Source organism: Macrobrachium nipponense, chromosome 16 (assembly GCF_015104395.2).
Source record: "Macrobrachium nipponense isolate FS-2020 chromosome 16, ASM1510439v2, whole genome shotgun sequence".
In the NCBI taxonomy this organism is placed as follows: Eukaryota; Metazoa; Arthropoda; class Malacostraca; order Decapoda; family Palaemonidae; genus Macrobrachium; species Macrobrachium nipponense.
In genome coordinates, this window is record NC_087209.1 from 76,158,424 (window position 1) to 76,176,690 (window position 18,267).

Here is an 18,267-nt window from a genome sequence, read left to right on the forward strand (position 1 = left end):
CCGAGCAAGTCACGTGACCTTCGCCTTAAAAGGGTTATGCCAAGAGACTAAACAAATAATTTGTTCGTCACCGATGCCAGAAGGCAAGGTGATTGACTCTCTTAAGGCATGTGCCCAACAGGCGAAAGTCAATTGCCTTCTAGAGACCGAGTCCCTTGATGGCAAATATCTCATAGTTATAGTTGATTCTCGGGTAAGGAGAAACAACACTATGTGACGTTGAAGACGAAGGTGTACAGAAAATGCACCTACGTCTTCACAGCTGAACCGAGAGAAGGATTCTCAAGATTCTGAAACCTGTGCTACAAAGACTGAGAACGCTAACCGCTATTGATTGCTGTCCGGTGAGGATCGTAGTTGCAATAAAAGCGGAGCGCTTCCAGTAATGAAGACAGGGAACTACTGCCTGAAGAAACTGCTTCTCATGGGCTGAACATTTGGAAGTAGAGCTGTCAGGTCGGGAGAAGTAGGCGATGTCTTCTGACATATCTGTTAATTCGGGGCGAGCAATGAAATTGCACACCTACGAATACGAGATATTTTGAAGACAAACTCAGATGTCTGCAAAAATCATTCGCATTATCGCAGTGCGATGCAGCGGTTGACTAGTACAGACTTCTGTTACCGTGCGGTAAACAGAAAGATGAAAGAGTCCAAGAGATATCTCTGTTGAAAATTCTCGCAATGTCGAAGGCGATGAAATCGAGCGTCACAGCAGTAGATGGTCCTTCATTATTGCGAGAATCCCCGTTAATCAGAGACCTAAGTCCATGATTGTTGGGCAGAGATACGGTTCGGTAGTCAATCCAACCAGGGGAGAGAGAGACGTAACCGACCGTGCATCTCCGAGACCTAGCTGATACTGAGCCGCTATCAGGCAGTTCAATACGCAGTAGCTCTCGGTGACTCGTCCATCCTGAGTTGCCAGGTAATCCATTATTCCACGAAGGAATGCGTTCGGCTAGAACCATCGAGCATAAAGAATACGCTCGAGCAAATTATATTTAACCGAAACGGATTTCGGTAAATACAAAAGCTGATTTGGTGTTGTCATGACAATACCAAGTATCTAAAATCGAAACTGATAACTGCTGGGAGGTTGCAGGCAACCCCGAGTTGCAGTTCAATTAAGATACAATTCGTCTCGGTCACAAACCGTAGAGTTAACTACATATTCGGGCCTACCCCACGGACAATTCAACTGTTAAAGAATCATGTCGCGAGGGTAATATACGTAGTATATTTGTAGGTTCTGTACCACGACCTCCATCCTAAAATCTTTTCCCCTCGAGGAATGAGAATAAGGATTGGAGATCGAGCCGCCTTCGTTCTCTAGTCAAGAGAGTGAAGGAGAAGTCTTTCCCAAAGGAAAGCTTCAATGGTGAACAGAATACGAAGACGATAGTTCAAGCCAAACTGGAAGTTTCCCGTCCGTCTTCTCTCTATTCCAGGTTAAGCGCCTACTGTGAGATACTCTTCTTTCAGCAGCAGTCTTCTTCCAAATGCTAGAAATTACAGGAATTCGAGCATAAGCGAGGTTCCCGATTATCGTGTAACAATTATCGGGGATTCTCGCTCACTTTGGACCGTGGTCGGGCTCGCCTAAGTGTTTGGAGATAGTAAAAAAAACTCGAACAAAAACTCTTGGAGTGCGCTAGCAAAATTTCCGTAGAATTCTAAGCACTCTGCGAAACCCCCCACCGAATTCGTCAAACGATATCGGCTGGTGGTCCCTCTCGATTCCCGTAGAAATCGAGAAAGGGGCAGGATCCCTCCTCAATGACCGGGGCTTACGTCAGGTAGGACCCGAAGGGGTCCCCCCCCCCCCCCCCCCGGTAGCGCAGCCCTAACGTGGGATCTTACAGAGAAATCTCTGTAGGATCCCTCCCCTTTCCCTCGTAGCCGTAAGGAGAGAGGGAATGGGGGAGGAATTGGATACTGGCTCGCCTTCCCAGCGGAACTAGCAGTTGGAGAAGAAAAGGAGCAGCCATCGCCTTACGGCGATGGCCTCTCAGAGCCTGGGAAAACGTATCGTCAGGAGACAAAACGTTTTTCCCGAGGAGGGTTACGAACTCATACTGTAGGTAAGTGTCTGCCGCCACTGTGAACGTTCGTCTGGGTGGGGCTGATCGACACCTGACAGGAGAGAGCCGATACCGCTCCGACTCATTCCAGTCCTCGTCGAGGTCGAAACCTCAGGAGGACCGAAGGGGTATTTAAATACGGTGTCCCGAAGACACCGTAGAAATGCCTCTGTCGCAGTAGAGGAGGTGAAGTAGCTTGTTGTTCGACCGGCCAGAAACTGAGAGAGCCTTCTTGTCCGGAGACGAGAGACTACCTGGTTCAACACAGTCGGCAAGCTCCGATCGCGGCAGACCCACCGTCGATTTGGGTTCCCTCTCGGGCCCCAAAACGACTCGAGCCGAGACGTGGCTCTGCTGGGTGGAAGCGGCGATCCTTCCCCGAGGTCATTGTGCTGACGAATCAGCGCCGTACCTCGGCAAAGTTCCTCTGGATCTCGGAAGTCACAGCATCTTGCAGAGTGGGACCGTTAAGCCCATTCGAACAAGAGCATATTCCGAGAACCTTCCTCCTAAGAAGGGGGAACAGTGACAGCCCTCTCGGTCTTCCCCCCATCCACTTGCGCATACGTCCTGGCCGGTCCAAGAACCGTGCCTGGCACGTAGGGCGTCGTGGTGGGATCATGAGGGGCGCCACCCCTCACGATCACTCCTCAATACCATCGCTCCTCCCGGTGTAAACCCGAGGAGGTTGAAGGTACGGGAGAGGCAGACCTGACGCTCCCATCGTTGCTCGCTGGCCAGAACCAGCAGGCTTGGAGGGCTGCAGGCGATCGTTCAACCGCTGTGGCGATCGAGCTGCAGGCCTGGTCGAACCGTCTCCTAGCTGTGGAGAACGGCTGGACTGAGCACAGCGGCCCCGATCTCGAGTGTCAGAAGAGCTGGTGCTGGTTGCCGTACCCGTCGCTTTCTGTGAGAGCGACGGTCAGGCGACCTGCAGGCTCCACTGTCACAGTGAGACCGGTGCTTGTCCTCACGGCACGTCACGTCGCTGGTTCCAGCCGTGCTGGCACCGGCGAACGGGAGGACCTCTTCCCAGCCTCAGCCCGTGGTCGGTCGTGGACCGTCACGTCCCCGGGTAGCCCAGCTGTTCGCCGCGAGAGTGAGAGCTGGTCTGGTGAGAGTCGCATGAGCGGCTGTCACCAGTCTTCCGCCCCGTGCCGTGAACCTGACGCTGAGCGGACTCAGAGGTCTGGTTCCTGGCTGCACGGTCGCTGGTAGACGACCGTACACTCGGTACCGTCCCGCGAACGAGAGGCCGAGACGGACCCTGATGCAGTGGCAGAACCACTGACACCAGGCGAGGAAGTACCGGTGTTAGCCGGTACCCCTCTGGTCCCCGTAGTCTTCTTCCTTGCGGAAGAAGAGAAGGGCCCTCCCCGCTCCCGAAGGAGCAGGAGGACCAGCGGAAGGAACCCTCCCGTCCCACCGAGGTGAGACGGGTCCCGAGAAGCTCCCGAGGGAGACTTCTTAGGAGGGAGGAGGCAACCTTCTTCTTCCTCGGCTGTGAAGCCTTAGAAGTCGAAGGGGAAGGGAGATGGCGGCAGCCGACGACGATGAAGAAGATGAAGACGACGACGACGACACCTTCCTCCTCTTCTTCGTCAGCTTCCTCAGGACAGACGTAAGATCTGCTATCCAGGGCGGAGCCGGGGCTGCTGTAGCCGAAGCCACAGGGCCCGGCCGACGCACCTGTACAGACAGACCAAAGTCTGGGGTAGTACCACCACGAACCGGGACGACATCAGCAGGTATGGGCATCTCAGGAACAGCAGGCACAGCCAGCACAGCATCGGTAGGGACAGCCAGCGCAGCAACGGCAGGGACAGCCAGCGCAGCAACGGCAGGGACAGCCAGCGCAGCAACTGCATGGACAGTCAACCCAGAATCGGCAGGTACGGCAGGTAGCACCGGAAACACAGGAAGTGGAGCAGCAGCCAGCAACATCCTGGTACCGGCGGCAAGGTCCCAGGGGCGAGCTCTAGGGCAGCGGAAGTGTGGTCGCTGCACCGCGCGGCAACCACGAGCGGCGGCGGCACGCCCCCCTCTCGTACGGCGAACGGCACTTCACAGCGGCTGTAGGCAAGACTGTTTACCACGTGAGGCGAGTACACCAGGTGAGGAGGGACGTCGTCACCTGGTTGCGTGTCACCACTCACATGGTGGTGACCGCAGTAGGCCCAGACATAGAACCGCAGCCCCTGGACACTAGCACGCCCTGCAATGGAAGGACGCCCATACCTCACCAAGGTCCACCCTCGTGGCAGTAGCACTGCGGAAATAACAGTAGTAGCGATTAGTGGTGGGGGGGAAGTCCCCTCGCGCGGGGGGGTGGGGAGCCCTCTCCGAAACGAGTGAAGACCCTTAATACAATTGTACATCGGGCACCGAGCGCCCTCCCCCGCGCTCGACGGATCGTGGGCGAGGAGAAGAACGCCGATAACCTCCCCCCCCCAAGGGGGAAGGGCCATCTGTGGGAGCTGAGCGGTGGTGGGGGTTCTCGTTCCCACCCCCGCACAGTACCCATGTACCCAACAACAATATAAGAGACCCGAGAGCAATCGTGCCATCGGCCCGAATGCAAGGCATAAGGATCAATTCCCTGACTGAGCGGAACTTGAACCAAATAAATATTGATGCATCAATAATAAGGAATAAAATGAAAATGCATCTTGCATTACGATTCACTTCACAATGAATAAGGGCTCGGATCGAGCGCATTAGCGCCCTCGGTACCGAGCGCAAGGGTAAAGGATCCATTCCTTACCTTATGGATCAAGGTTTATGGAAACCTTGATCCATAATGAATTGATGCAATCAAAAAATATATGAAAATGAAAAGAATACTGCGCTTGCGATTTCACTTCATACAAAAAATAAATAAAAAGGGGAAAAAGGATCAATTCCCGGGAATAGCGGAAACATTGATCCCAGTAAACACTGCAATCTCAATAAAAAATGAAAATGAAAAAGAACTGCACTTGCGATTTCACTTCATTCAAAATAAAAAGGGGAAAGGATCAATTTCCGGGTAAGCTCGGAACTGATCCAAAATGAGTATTGCTACAATCAAAATAATATATGAAAATGAAAAAGAATACTGTACTTGCGATTCCACTTCCATACTGAATAAGTTTTTCCAACCCAAATATACGCTCGGAGCGAGCGCTCTCCCGCCCTCGCACCGAGCATACACAATACGAGGATCATTTTCTGGAAAATGAATTCCCGCACTTACGCCCTTCAGTCCCGCACTCGGGTAATCGGAGGCGTGGTGAAACCAAGATCCTTTAATTCACAATTGAATTCAATGGGAATAAATATGAAATGATTGTACTTACAATTCAGTTTCACTAGATAAATAGAAAAAGAAAACACAATCATGCGAAAGCAACGACGATGAAGCGGCAGAGAGCGATGATACACGTCCACACGCCAGCAGGCCGAAAGCAAAGTGATTTTGTTTACCTACCAGTCGCGCTCGCGCGCGCCTGTCGGACAAGCAGTTAACTACCGAACCCCTTGTTCGAAAGCTTACGACCTATCCAGCTGCCGCTAGTACCTTCCTATTGTAAAAGACCGAAGGTTTGTATGCCGTGTCGGAACAAACAGAATTTACATTAATATAGAAAAACAATTCATGTCAAGTCAATGAACTTAGGGCTGTAAACTAGCTCATTCAGTTTTTCAAAAGAAGAGAAACATTATGAATAACAGAACTTTCAGATGAGAGAATAAGACAAGTTTCTGTCCTACCAACAGAATGTCATGATCTTCAATGGATTGATTTATTATTTTATAAAAACCTGTCATTATATGTCAAAAACACAAATCTTTTGTTGTTGATCCTCTCCTTGACATCCTACAGTAATGTAGATGGAAAAATGGCATCTTTATGACAAAATAAAATTTTATATACACTTACCAAGTAATTACATACATAGCTCTATTAGTTTCATTTATTTGCAGCAGTTTCAATTCAAATTTCGCAGTAGTGACACTGATACTGTATAGGTGACACCAGTTTTACCCTCTAGCAAGAGGGTTAGGAACAACTCAGCAGCAGACCATACCCATTCCATTTATGCTTATGTCCATCAGAGGGGAGGAGGGAGGGCTCTGATCTTGTACATAATTACTTGGTAAGCACGTATAAATATAAAATTATATATTACCGTATATTTCCACGTATGAGGCGACCTTTTAATCCTAAAATTCACCCCTAAAAATTGGGGTCATCTTATACTACAATTCTAAAAATCAAACCTTGATTTCTAAGATGTGTATCGGTAGGCTAGCCTTAGCCTTGGTGCTATAGCCTAACCACCAACATACATGAAAATTCACATTATGAAATAAACTAATAATAAAGGTAATAAAACCTTTTTTACCTTATATATTTTTGGCATACCTTCATAAACAACCTATTTGTGGAATAATGCTAAATCAATGAAACAAACTTTTATCAATGCAATCCCAGCTGAGAAAATGTAAACATTGTGTTACAGTTGCGTTCACAGCAACTTTTATCTTTCGGTAACCTTTCAGAAATTTCAATGGTAGTTAATTACGGTAGTAATAACATTTAGGATATAACATAATATTAATTTTTCATTAAAATTTTCTGACATATAACAAGATTGATCACATGTGCCACCATCATAAGGATTCCAGTTTGGTTCTAGTGAGTCGACTTCGGCTTCGTTGTCGATATCATACATATAATTTTCGGTACCATCCAGTGCATTTTTTAAATGATTTTATGACACTTCCTATTTTCAAGTTCCCCTATGCTTTTATAACGCAGCGAACATCAAGTGACTGTTTAGAACAAAATCAGTCACATGATCGATAATTGTATAGGATAATTATCACTAATTATTGTATTGTTATTATTAGCGCTTTTTGAAAATGGCGGTGAAACGTAAACAAAGCAGTGGTTTCCCTTTTAGGCGACGTACACATGAAAAACATAATACAGAACCGGCTTTGTTAAACCCAGCTTCAATAATTGACGAAAGGAATGTTTCTCAGAATTAAGTTCCATTTGGCAACTAAAGACAGTGATGACATCAGTAAAATGCAATCAGCTGATTATTTTAAGGCTGTAAACAAAACCAGAATGCAAATGGTGCTTCATCACTCTGTTCATATACAGTGAACCCCGGTATTTGCAGATTTCTCTTTGGAACATTTCCCCCCCATTATTCGTGGGAAATTCACATATTCGTGGTATTTTTCTTTGAGAAATATCCACAAATTCCTGCTTTGTTTATCATTTTCATCACAAAATGCACTTTTTGTGATAAACTTATTAATAAAAACCATGTATAAAAATTTCTAGTGGGTTTTATTTGAGTTTTAACTAACAAAATAGGAAGTTTTAAGGCCGGCCTGTAGGCCAATATATAGTTGTATAGGGCGAAAAATGCAAAGTCATGATAAAATTCATGGAGCTTCGTATGGCAATGGAGTTCTACATCAGGTCTATATATGGTAGTAATCCCAGGTCTTAATATTATCAAGGGAGGAGATAGAATTTGAAAAAGGGTTATTTTTGGGATAAATCGCACTGGTGTCACAAAACCGAGGTCAGAGGCAAAAATCATATGGGGTTTGGAGATGTCACAAGTCACCTTATTAAGTGGTATGAATGTCAAAGTCCTGTCCTTAAAAATTGGCATTAGCTGGCCGGCGCCTTTAAGCGGTTTTTAGGGGCTCCAACTATTTCGTGGGGAGTCTGGTATGCATCCTCCGTGAATATAGGGGGTGATTTCAGGACTTTTTTGTAAAAAAAAAAATAGACTGATTTCTGTATTTTAATTTTTGTGACTAAAAACATTTTTTATCATAAAAAATTTATTTAGTCACAAAAATAACATAAAAATAAGCAATTTTAAGTGTATTTCGAGGGCTATTTGGTGTTTCAGCTATGAAAATACTCATTATAAGCATCTTTAGAGGGGTTCCAATATACTACCGTGGCTTTTCAGTAACCATGGGGGGTTATGGTTCCTAAACCCCCCAATATGCTTGAAGAGTAATGAGGTAAAGATTGTTCTACTGTCTTTGGCTTTGCTAGAAAGAGGAAAATACTTCTCCTAAATCTGAGTCTCTCAAACGATAAAATCCATTAGGGTAAAGGGCAAGATGTTCTAGTCAGAGGACGAGACAAGTTCTTGCCATAACATCCTGGGTGATAGCTGGCCTGGGATTCCATTTCTAAGAAATACAAGACCATTCAGCCAGGTAGAGAGCTCTCCATTCCTCCTCAACACCAGGGAGGATTTCAGGCTCATAGAGAATGGGCTGGTGCCAGGCTGTAGTTGTTGTCAGGATTTCTAATCAGAAGAGGAGACAAGCTCTTGCTAAAACAATATAGTTCCTGAATGGCCTTCAAACCTGAACATTCAAACAGAATGGAAAATATATTCTTCTCAGAGCAAGAACTGGCATCATAGCGAAAACTGGTGCTGGGTTGTTGTTTGCACCAGGAAAGTAGTGTGCCAGACTAACTATGATCTTCCATGAAGTTTGGTGGCCCTGGAAGACACAGATGTCTGTAAACTCTTAAGGGAGAAAGAAAAGGAACCAGATCTTGGGCCAGTTCAGGCCTTGAACTAATATCCCAGGGAAAATGAGTAAATCATCTCATTTATTCTTTGCTTGGGCATGTCAGGAACTTCAAAAGAAAATAAGATAAGTATGCCAACAAACTATGTCTGTGCTTACAGACATAGGGCCCATATACTAACTTCTGAAAGTCAAGCTCCAGGTCTGGAAGACGACGAGAGAAGATTCATTTACATGACTTGTAAAGATCTTTGCAATATGTAAGGAAAGACCTCTAAACTGAAAATCCTCCGTACAGTCTGGTACAAATCAGACTACCTTAGAATTCCTGAAGCGAGATTGTCTGAAAAGACATGGCCGGGAAGGATCCTTAAAGATCCACCCCAACCAAGCAGGTTCAGAAACCATGATACAAGCCAAAATACAGCTAAGCAGACAACATATGTAACTTGGAGATAGTTTGAACGTTGTACATTGTATAGTTCCTCCTTGATTGTGACGAATGGCCTGAGGAGAGGAGGTTCGACAGATTGGACTATAGCATGGAATCTGATGTACATGCTTTAAGGAAGGTACAGACACAAAAGGAGGAAGACGCAGATTCTTTGAAGGGCAAACAGGCCCCAGAAAATGTCCGTCCCATAGATTCCACAGATCCCAACAATCAGGGAATCGACGGTCTCCTCCTGACGTCACAGTATGTCTGATAAGACTCAAGTTCTATGCACCGATCAAGGGAATACATGGAAGGCTTGAAAGATTTTTCCAGGGCAGACATGGAGTAGAACTTTTCTTACATCAAACAATAGAACTGTGGTCCTGTCTGAATAGTTACCACAGTCTACAAGTTCTCTATGGTCAAAAGGCATTCGGGTTATGCAAAGAAACTTTCAACTAAAGAGAAGTGAAGGGCCTGTCTTTCCAGGGATTGCTCCCTGGAAAATTCCCAGTCCCCAAGAAGGCTCCCCAATCCAGTACTAAGAGTTGAAAAGACATTCATGACTAGGTTCACAGATGAAGGAACATCCTTTCTGAAAGACTAAGTTCAGACGGATAAACATTTAAATACATAAGGAAGACCTTGTCCCATAAGAAGGGTCTAATATACCTCCGAGCTGATGGGAACAAGGAAGGGCGCTTCCTGCATCTCTAAAATCTATATTATTGCCATGAAGATTGAATGAAGTTGTCTGGTTCATCCTCTACCATTTTGGGCAGCTTCTCCTGAAGAACATGCCGATTAACATGCCAAAAACAAACTAGTAGGATATGCAGAATCGCAAACCATCGTACAACTAGCTAGTAACTCTGCAGACCAAAATACCACCAAGAGAAAAACATTGACAAGCATGCAATTCGACAAAAACTGAACTAGATAACATTTAGCTTGCACTCGATGATACACGTGTGTAGAACTGTATACAGAGGAAAATATGAAAAGTTATTAACTACTCCAAAATTCAAAATTTTATAGCTGTAATAATCTGGGGACCGTGAGTTTACTAGACGTACAGAGGTGGCTGCCCCGCACAAAAAAAATGACAAGCACTCTAGTGCAGGAGCCAAAGGCACCAGGCAAATGCAATAGGAAGTGGCACCATGAGCTGGAGAAAGGATCCAGGTGAACAGAAATGGCACTTCTCTTCCAGCTTGGTTCCACAAAGCACAATATACTGCAAGAGGGCCATGAGAAGAAGTTTTAACCACTGACATGAAGTAAGGAACAGACACTGTCAATATGTAAACCTTCAGCTGATCGGAGCGCCAATAAATTTATTGCCTTCAAATGTTGAACGCTACACGATGCATGACACACTAGCTCATAGGCCACTAATTCTTCATATCATTCCAAAAATATGTGTACTACCGAAGCAAGTACTGATACCAGTCAGTTGTTTCGCCCGAAAGCTCGAAACTGAATGGAAAATTGGAGGCCGCAATGAAACCTATAATAGTTCTTCCAATCTAGCTAATACTCGTGTATGCCAGAGACTAGAGAAGGCTCATCAATAACATCTCGGGCATAAAGGTGAGAAATAGGGCATAACTCTCAGACTGTCTGAAAACAGTGATTCTTGGCAGCCAGAAAACTCCAAAATCTGAGAGATTTGACTGAAAAATAACAGGACTCCTCTGGCTAGTGCTCCTGTTATCAGTCACTAAGATTAAGTCTTCCAATAATTAGACAAGAATTAGATCCAACTAGGCCCTAGAACGAGGGCAGACAAACTGCTTGTCTAGCTTATAAAATGAAAGCAAATTTCCATCCTTGACCGAGGAGAGCATCCTTCAGCAATTCAACAAGTCTGGCTCAGATGTCTTGCCTGGAGGTAGATTTGGGTCCTATTCAATGGGATATGGTGCACCAGATAGGACAATGGTGTGATCTAAAATTCTGGCACTAAACCACAAGAGGAACTGTCGCCAAACACGGTTAATGTCAGGAGCCCAGAAGATATTGTCAGACAGACAGTGCTTATAAGTGAACCTTGCAAACCTGAAAGTTATTAATCGCTAATGGACGCTCACCACTTGGGAGTTCAGAACTCTCAACATTGGACATCAATTGGCAACAACTACTAGTGCATGACAGAAGATATGCCTTTTCAACAGCAGAGATAGATAAAAAAAATGCCATTGGTGCCACTGGTCTACACTAGGATCCATAACTTTAATCATACTAAATCCCAAAAGAGATTCTTGCCCACACTGGGATCATTATCTCGTTCACACTGGGATTCATAACATGAGAAGTCAGGGCAAACACCCTTTTGGACTCCTTTTCAGTGGTTGTCCATCAAAACCTGCTGACAACAGGTCTGACTTAGGGGTAACTATAAGGGGGCAAACCCCTATGGACACTATATACCAACAGTATGCCTTTTCCCAGGTTTAGGGGAGTATGACAAGGACTGGGTTAGGAAATCCGATAGGGCTGGATAGCTACGTCCTCCACTACACATCCAGAAAGACACCTTTCCAGGGGCTGCTTGTCAATACCTGGGACCATCAACAGGTTCAACTGAGGGGACAACTACTCATGTGATAAACCCCCAACCTCCCTTGGACTTCCAGTTTGCCTCCTCGCAGATTTAGGGAAGTCTGACAGGGGCATTCCATCTAGGAGAATCAAAGGGCAACACATCACTATCATAGGGTTAACACTGCTAAACCCAACACAAACTGGCAAAGGCACAAAAATGAAGCGAGGGAGCCAGGTGCAGGAGCAAGTGGATAAAAAAGAAGGGCTAGTGGTAAGAGAGATAAGCACAAGGAGCTGGCATCCATGTACCACAGGTAAACAATTCAAGATGTAGAGGCACCAGTGTAGCTTATACTACATTGAGCACTCAGCTCCCAAAGGGTGTTTGGCTGTCACTGGCGCTCAAACTCCACTGACTAAAGACAGGTTCAATCAGATATATCTGATTAAAGACAGGATCAATCAGATATAACTCGGAGCCACGTGAGCTAGTAGCTCTGGTGCCATACATACGCTGTCGTCAGGCTAGATAGTAGCTATCTGTGTCGATCCACGCTCAGCATAGCCACCACTAAAGCAACATTCACTATGTTTACTTTGTTTGGTTTTCTGTGCAGCCCTCCACAGGGACGATTCAGTCTCTGGTGGGCCCTTGTTCTTTTCAATATAAGGTACTTCTTATATTTTGTAATTGTCTTAAGCGTTTTCTCGTCAGTATTATAGCTTCAGGAAAATAGTAGACTTTAATTTTTTATGAAACTTGTTTTCTTCTTGTATGATCTTCATGGTATTTTGTTGTATAATGTTAGTTTCTCAGGTACACTGGTTGACCATATTTTAGTGCTTTAAAGACTTTGAAGTATTTTATATTCTATTCTTGCTTTTACTGGGATCTCGGATAGACCATCTTCCAAAAGTCCATCACTGCTAAACATTGTCTCCTACTACAATGTAACCATCCACTTCAACAATTCTGGAAAAGAAAGGGTGATAAACATTTAAATTTACTGCAATTTCACTGCAGTAGCAAGCAATAGACAGAAAATTCACTATTAAACAAAAGAGGGTGAAAAACATAATGAGAACTTTATTAACCAATCAAAAAATAATAATCCTGCAAGAAGTGCCTTGCAGTAAAAAAATTCACAATCAAAATTGGACTGGTAATGAATGAAATGTTTACATTGTTATGTTACTTGTCTATCAACTCAGCAACACTTTATGTTGTTACGTTACCCCTCGTAAAGATGAGTTAATCAAAAGATTGTAAGTTCCTTACTGAAACAGTATCATTTAACAATAAGGTTCAACAAACAAATATTTATATCATAGTCTCCCACTTGGCAAAGGAGAGTTAATCAATTAACTGCAATTTTGCTGTAAAAGCAAACTACTGATGTACTACTCCATTAAGAAACAACAAAACAAGAAAAAAACTCATCCTGAAGCTTTTGGCTCAAGCTAACCAACTTTTGGTTCGGATAACAAAGTCCATTAAGTAACCAGCAAAAATTGAACAACTGCTACCGAAACCCAATGTTATCACCAGGAGTCACAGAAACGGAATGAGTATGGTCTGCCGAGTCATTCCTCTTGCCAAGAGGCAAGACAGGTGTCACCTACACAATATTATCAGTATTGTTACCGTAAAATTTGAATCTAAACTGCTGGGAGTGAATGAAACTAATAGAACTATGTAATTACTTTGTAAGATGCTTATATAATATGTGACATTACGTACTTACTTCACACCATATTTCACAAATTCAAGAGCAACTGGCAGAGTACGCCCTTGTATTGTCACAGACTGCAGAAAACCACTTTCACCAAATGTAGCCTCTAGATACTTGTTCTGCACTGTGAATGAAGTCTTGGATTTCTCTTCAGTGACACTAAACACACTCGGAATAGACGCTATAGTCAAGTCACGAACAATCACATTAGCATAGCTTCCATACCTGCAAATAAATGAACCATGAACAATGCTCCCTGAAGGTAGATGCAAGCTAACTTTTCTGGCAACTACACCAACATTATTACATCAGTACATATTCAATTTAGGATAAACTAAATACACTTCATTGTCAGATTATTAAAAGTAAAACAAATACTTCTCAAAGTAGCTTACTTGGAGTTCACACTGCCAGGCTCCACAGCCTTGATGGTATATGTTGTCAGAGACAATGATGGTACATCAACAAAGAATGTGACATCAAACATATTCTCTGAGGCTTCTCCTGATCCTATGAAGACAGGGTCAACTTGGAAAGGTATAGGTGTTTCTTTCCCACTGAGAATCTAAAGAATAAAGGCATGGTACTTACATTAACCATGGGCTGTGGGCTATCCTGGCTTCTAAAAATTATTTGTATAAGTTTTTTAACTGATACAGAGTAGAAAAGTAATTTATCAGTTCTCAGGTTCTATTCTTCTCTTAAAGAAAATTAAGCTGACTTCCTATAAAACAAGAAATAGTACATAAAGGGGTACTCAGGTATTACCAAGGCATAATGATATAGAAAATGTGGCAGTTTTTATATATGTAATTAACTGTACATTCTGCATGTTAAATCACCTGACTTATCAACCATGAACCTCACAAACCATAAGTAAAATGAGTACAGTAATCTATCTTCTAGTTCATCAAAATACCCCACCAAAACAAATTATTAAAGCACATGATGCTTACAAAACAATAGTCAGGTTATCAGTCTCAAAACATTAATGCACTAGACTTAAGACTAAGTTCTTGTACAATGCTTTCAGTAAAGTGCGCTGAACAGTAAAAAGTAATATAATGGTTTATCAACGTAAGGTAAAACCTATGTGAACTACAAACAAATGTTCCATCCATAATGACCAAAATCATAAACCAATTCAAGACAAACAATTATGAATAACTTCTATAGTTATGGAATTTTTTACTATCAATATATTAATTGGAAAGCAACAACGGTGAATATATTAGAGACAACACTGCATTTCACTGCTTACCTCAACATGCGGACTTGAAGTTCTGACAGTGAAAAGCTCTTTGCGCTGGTGACCATCTGGATTGTAAATAACGACTGGCACATTCGACCCATCTCGCAGAGCGACAACCATATGAGAAGCAATCTTGTTATGCTCAATAAACTTCTCCCCAAGCTCATAATACAATGCACCTTTATCACCAGAATAATTGCGCTGTAAGTCAGGGAAAGTTATTACTATTAGAAATTGGGCAGTTACATGGAAAGAGACTAATAAGATTGGAACACAGACCAAATCTTCTATAAACTGGCATCACAAGGGAATAGACAAATCATAACTTGTAAACACAAGGCACTCAGAGACTACAAATCAAAATACCCAGCAAGCAATATAAATTCCAGTACGTGGGGGCTAAAACATAAAATACCTGCTCGATATTGAGAAGGTAATGTGCAGCCTGTTGAATCACGTGCTGGCAGCTATGAAGAGCCTCTAACATCCTGGAACAAAGGAATTTACCACTAAAAGGAGGCACTCGAAGTATTATGTTAAGATGTAGTTTGATAAGACTGTTGAATGACAATGATAGATTTTTTTAGGACTTGCATGAAGGATTTGTTCTCAAATAGAAAATGAAAACAAGAGAGAGGTAAAGTTAAAAATGAAAACAAAGAGAGGTAAAGTTAAAAAAATTATATATATAAGTGGGAAAAGACAGAGGATTATGGAATAAAAGTAAATGGCAGATAGCAGTGAACACAAGAACCCTTTTTACCATATACAGTCTATCACATAAGGTACACTATAAACAGTAACCCCTTTCCCCGAGGAAAACTCCAAATGAACATGAATGCTCCTTTCCTCTAAGTCACAATAAATCATGACAATCTAGTGATTAAAAGTCAGATTCAAATACCAAGGAACAAAATACCATAAAATCAATTAAATGCTACTCAAAGGATGAGAGAAGTCTTGTGTAATAAAACTATCCTCTCTTCACTACAATACTTTTTCCTTTCTTCACTCTGCAGATTAAATGCAAATAAATGGAAACTGTACAACATGAAGATACAAAGATTATTGTAACAACTGATTTACAACAATCACAAAAATAGACAACATGGCAGATATTAACTCCTTGTGAGGTACATACCATAGAAAGAGCATCAATCAGCTAATAAAAGCTTAAAAAATACAGCATTGAGGAAAAATTAAGATAATAAAAGTTGAAGTTTCATGACACATCTTTACTGTTGTGCTGAATAGATACATTCAATCATATTCATATTTCACGGTTTATGTTCAATGACCATAAGTGAACAAGAATGGCAGTTTTACCATCTGGCAATCAGTAACTAATGAAAGGCAGCAATTTACTATAAGAAGCAACAACCCTGCAATGAATATATAAGCAATCTTTATGAGAAGATGTGCCTATGCAAAATTTCAACCACTGATGGTATTACCACATTAATTCTGTGAAGTAATCATATTGTTGCAGTTATTAGTATTACACGGTAATTTAACAAGATCACCAAATCAAAGGAACTTAAATAATGAAGTTTAGATTTCATTTAATAAATTGCATTCTTTAAAAATTACATAACTTGGTAATTCATAAATGATGAATATGTGAAACTTGACATTTGCTGCTAGCTGAAATTTGGACAATCACATAAAATAAGTTTAACTCTCAGGGTTGACTTACAATCTTTGAATACAAGAATAGAACTACTTCAATGCACTACTCGTTTTGTTTGCAATTATCAGTAACCCACATTAAATATGGTTATGTAGGAATTCAATAGTCATTATTTATCCCAATATAATAACGATCTTAAAATCTTTTCATCAGTCTCCCAAGTATTTACCATAAAAAATATACTGCATACTGGAAACAAGCTTTAAGTTTCACAGTTATGCTCACTAAAGAGGAATTAAACCTGAAAAATAGGGAGGGTACTCAATTGTTGCAAGGAACATTACTCACTTTTTGGCATAGTCAATAACCACATGATCCTTCGCAGTACCCGTGATCCCATCATGATGCTGGAAAAGAGCAAGGTGTCGACGGGCAGATACAAGATGATCCATCAGAGAATTGGTCACATCTATCATTGAAGTTCCAATCACACTTTGGGTAGCCAGCATTGAAGAGTAAATAATCTCTGCTCCCCTGCAAAAGTCATTTCATCCCCCAGTTGTATTTGACATTATGTTCAATAAACTATTTTACCCTTGAAACATAAACAAAATAATATCTGATGACAGATAAGGATAAAGACAAATTTTAAAATTACTATGTACTTATCTATGAGAACTAAAAGATAAAAACTTAAGGCCAATTAAAACTAGCTTAATTATTTGAAAACTATAAACCTAAACATTAATACAGTAAACATTACCAATACTCTTTACAGAACTATACTCTAAATGGCAAGGATCTTTAATACACATGTAAGAAAAAATCAGATATACTAATCAAATACAGTGCATTTTTCATATAATGGAAATAATTATGTTAGAGTTCAAAAAATAAATCTTTTTGCACCTTAAATACGCTTCAAGAACTCTATCCAGTTTCTTATGGAAAGGACGGGAAGTGTAATATCCACTCCAGTAGTGGTCATCTCGGTCCGCGTAAGTGAAGAAGTCACCAGAGAGGGACGGGAAAATACCATGTTCATCCCCCGTAGGGGTATCACTCTCTTCATGAAGTGCTCTGAAGTAATCAGCCAAGGTTCCAAACTGAGCCTGGTGAAAAAATTCTTTGAGTTATCAAATGGTGTATTTTTATGGAATTCAAATAAAGTATGATATGGGCAACAAATATCTGGTGCATAATCACCTTTTTTTTTATATAGTGTAGTCACTGTCTCGTCCTCTAGGAGTTACCCTTTCCATGGTCTATCCAGAGCTCCACGGTGACCAAACTAATGTCAAAGAATTCTCTTTTAACTGGTCTTGTGGCTGGGTATTGCATTGTAATGATACATAAATATTATAACACATGATAGATTATAAATGGACACATGATAAGAAGGCACTTTCTCTTATCCTCAGAAAATGCTAAACCCAGTTGTTGACCAACGTCAAAACCCGCAAGAAAAAGAAGTGTATATGCGCATATGCACTGTCATATTGTTTACATATGACTAAAAACACACCAAGAAGCTACGTATTATCTTTTTCTGGTGGATTTACAATGTACTGAAAGCACGCTCAATGAATTACGCTCTTCCCTTAACTGATTTTATGACCAAGGATCATGGAAACATCTAAGATGAAAGTGAAGTGCATAAAATTCCAGTTGAAAACTTTTTAGTTTAGACTGTGGAACAATGATTTAGTTGTGTGTGAAAAGCTGTAAACTGTCTTTTTCGCAAGCACAAGTCTATGCTTCTCACGATTTATGATGTTTATTTGCAAAAGCGCAAGTACAGTGGTAACTCAAGATACGAAAAGGCTCAACTTACGAAAAACTAGATACAAAAGCAAGTACAAAAAAATTTCACCAACGGCTCTGAAACAAAAAACATACGGGAAAATTGCTCAAGATACAAAAGGTTGTTGCTGTAAAGTTCGAGATTCGCCCGGACCACTGGTAACAATTTTGAAACTTGCGCGCCGCCAACTGAGTAGACTCGCCACCATCCT

General features: G+C 42.1%; 1 protein-coding gene across 1 annotated transcript in view; it reads right to left on the reverse strand.

The window, feature by feature from the left end:
- LOC135195825 (alpha-mannosidase 2-like) overlaps window positions 1–18,267 on the reverse strand; it is a 263,120-nt gene that overhangs the window by 37,296 nt on the left and 207,557 nt on the right. The window contains exons 11-16 of the mRNA XM_064222320.1: window positions 17,162–17,364; window positions 16,601–16,786; window positions 15,038–15,110; window positions 14,632–14,823; window positions 13,766–13,935; window positions 13,383–13,595 (exon numbers count right to left, since the gene is read on the reverse strand). Of these exons, the coding sequence (XP_064078390.1) occupies window positions 13,383–13,595; window positions 13,766–13,935; window positions 14,632–14,823; window positions 15,038–15,110; window positions 16,601–16,786; window positions 17,162–17,364 (1,037 nt within the window). The remainder of the gene's footprint in view (window positions 1–13,382; window positions 13,596–13,765; window positions 13,936–14,631; window positions 14,824–15,037; window positions 15,111–16,600; window positions 16,787–17,161; window positions 17,365–18,267) is intronic.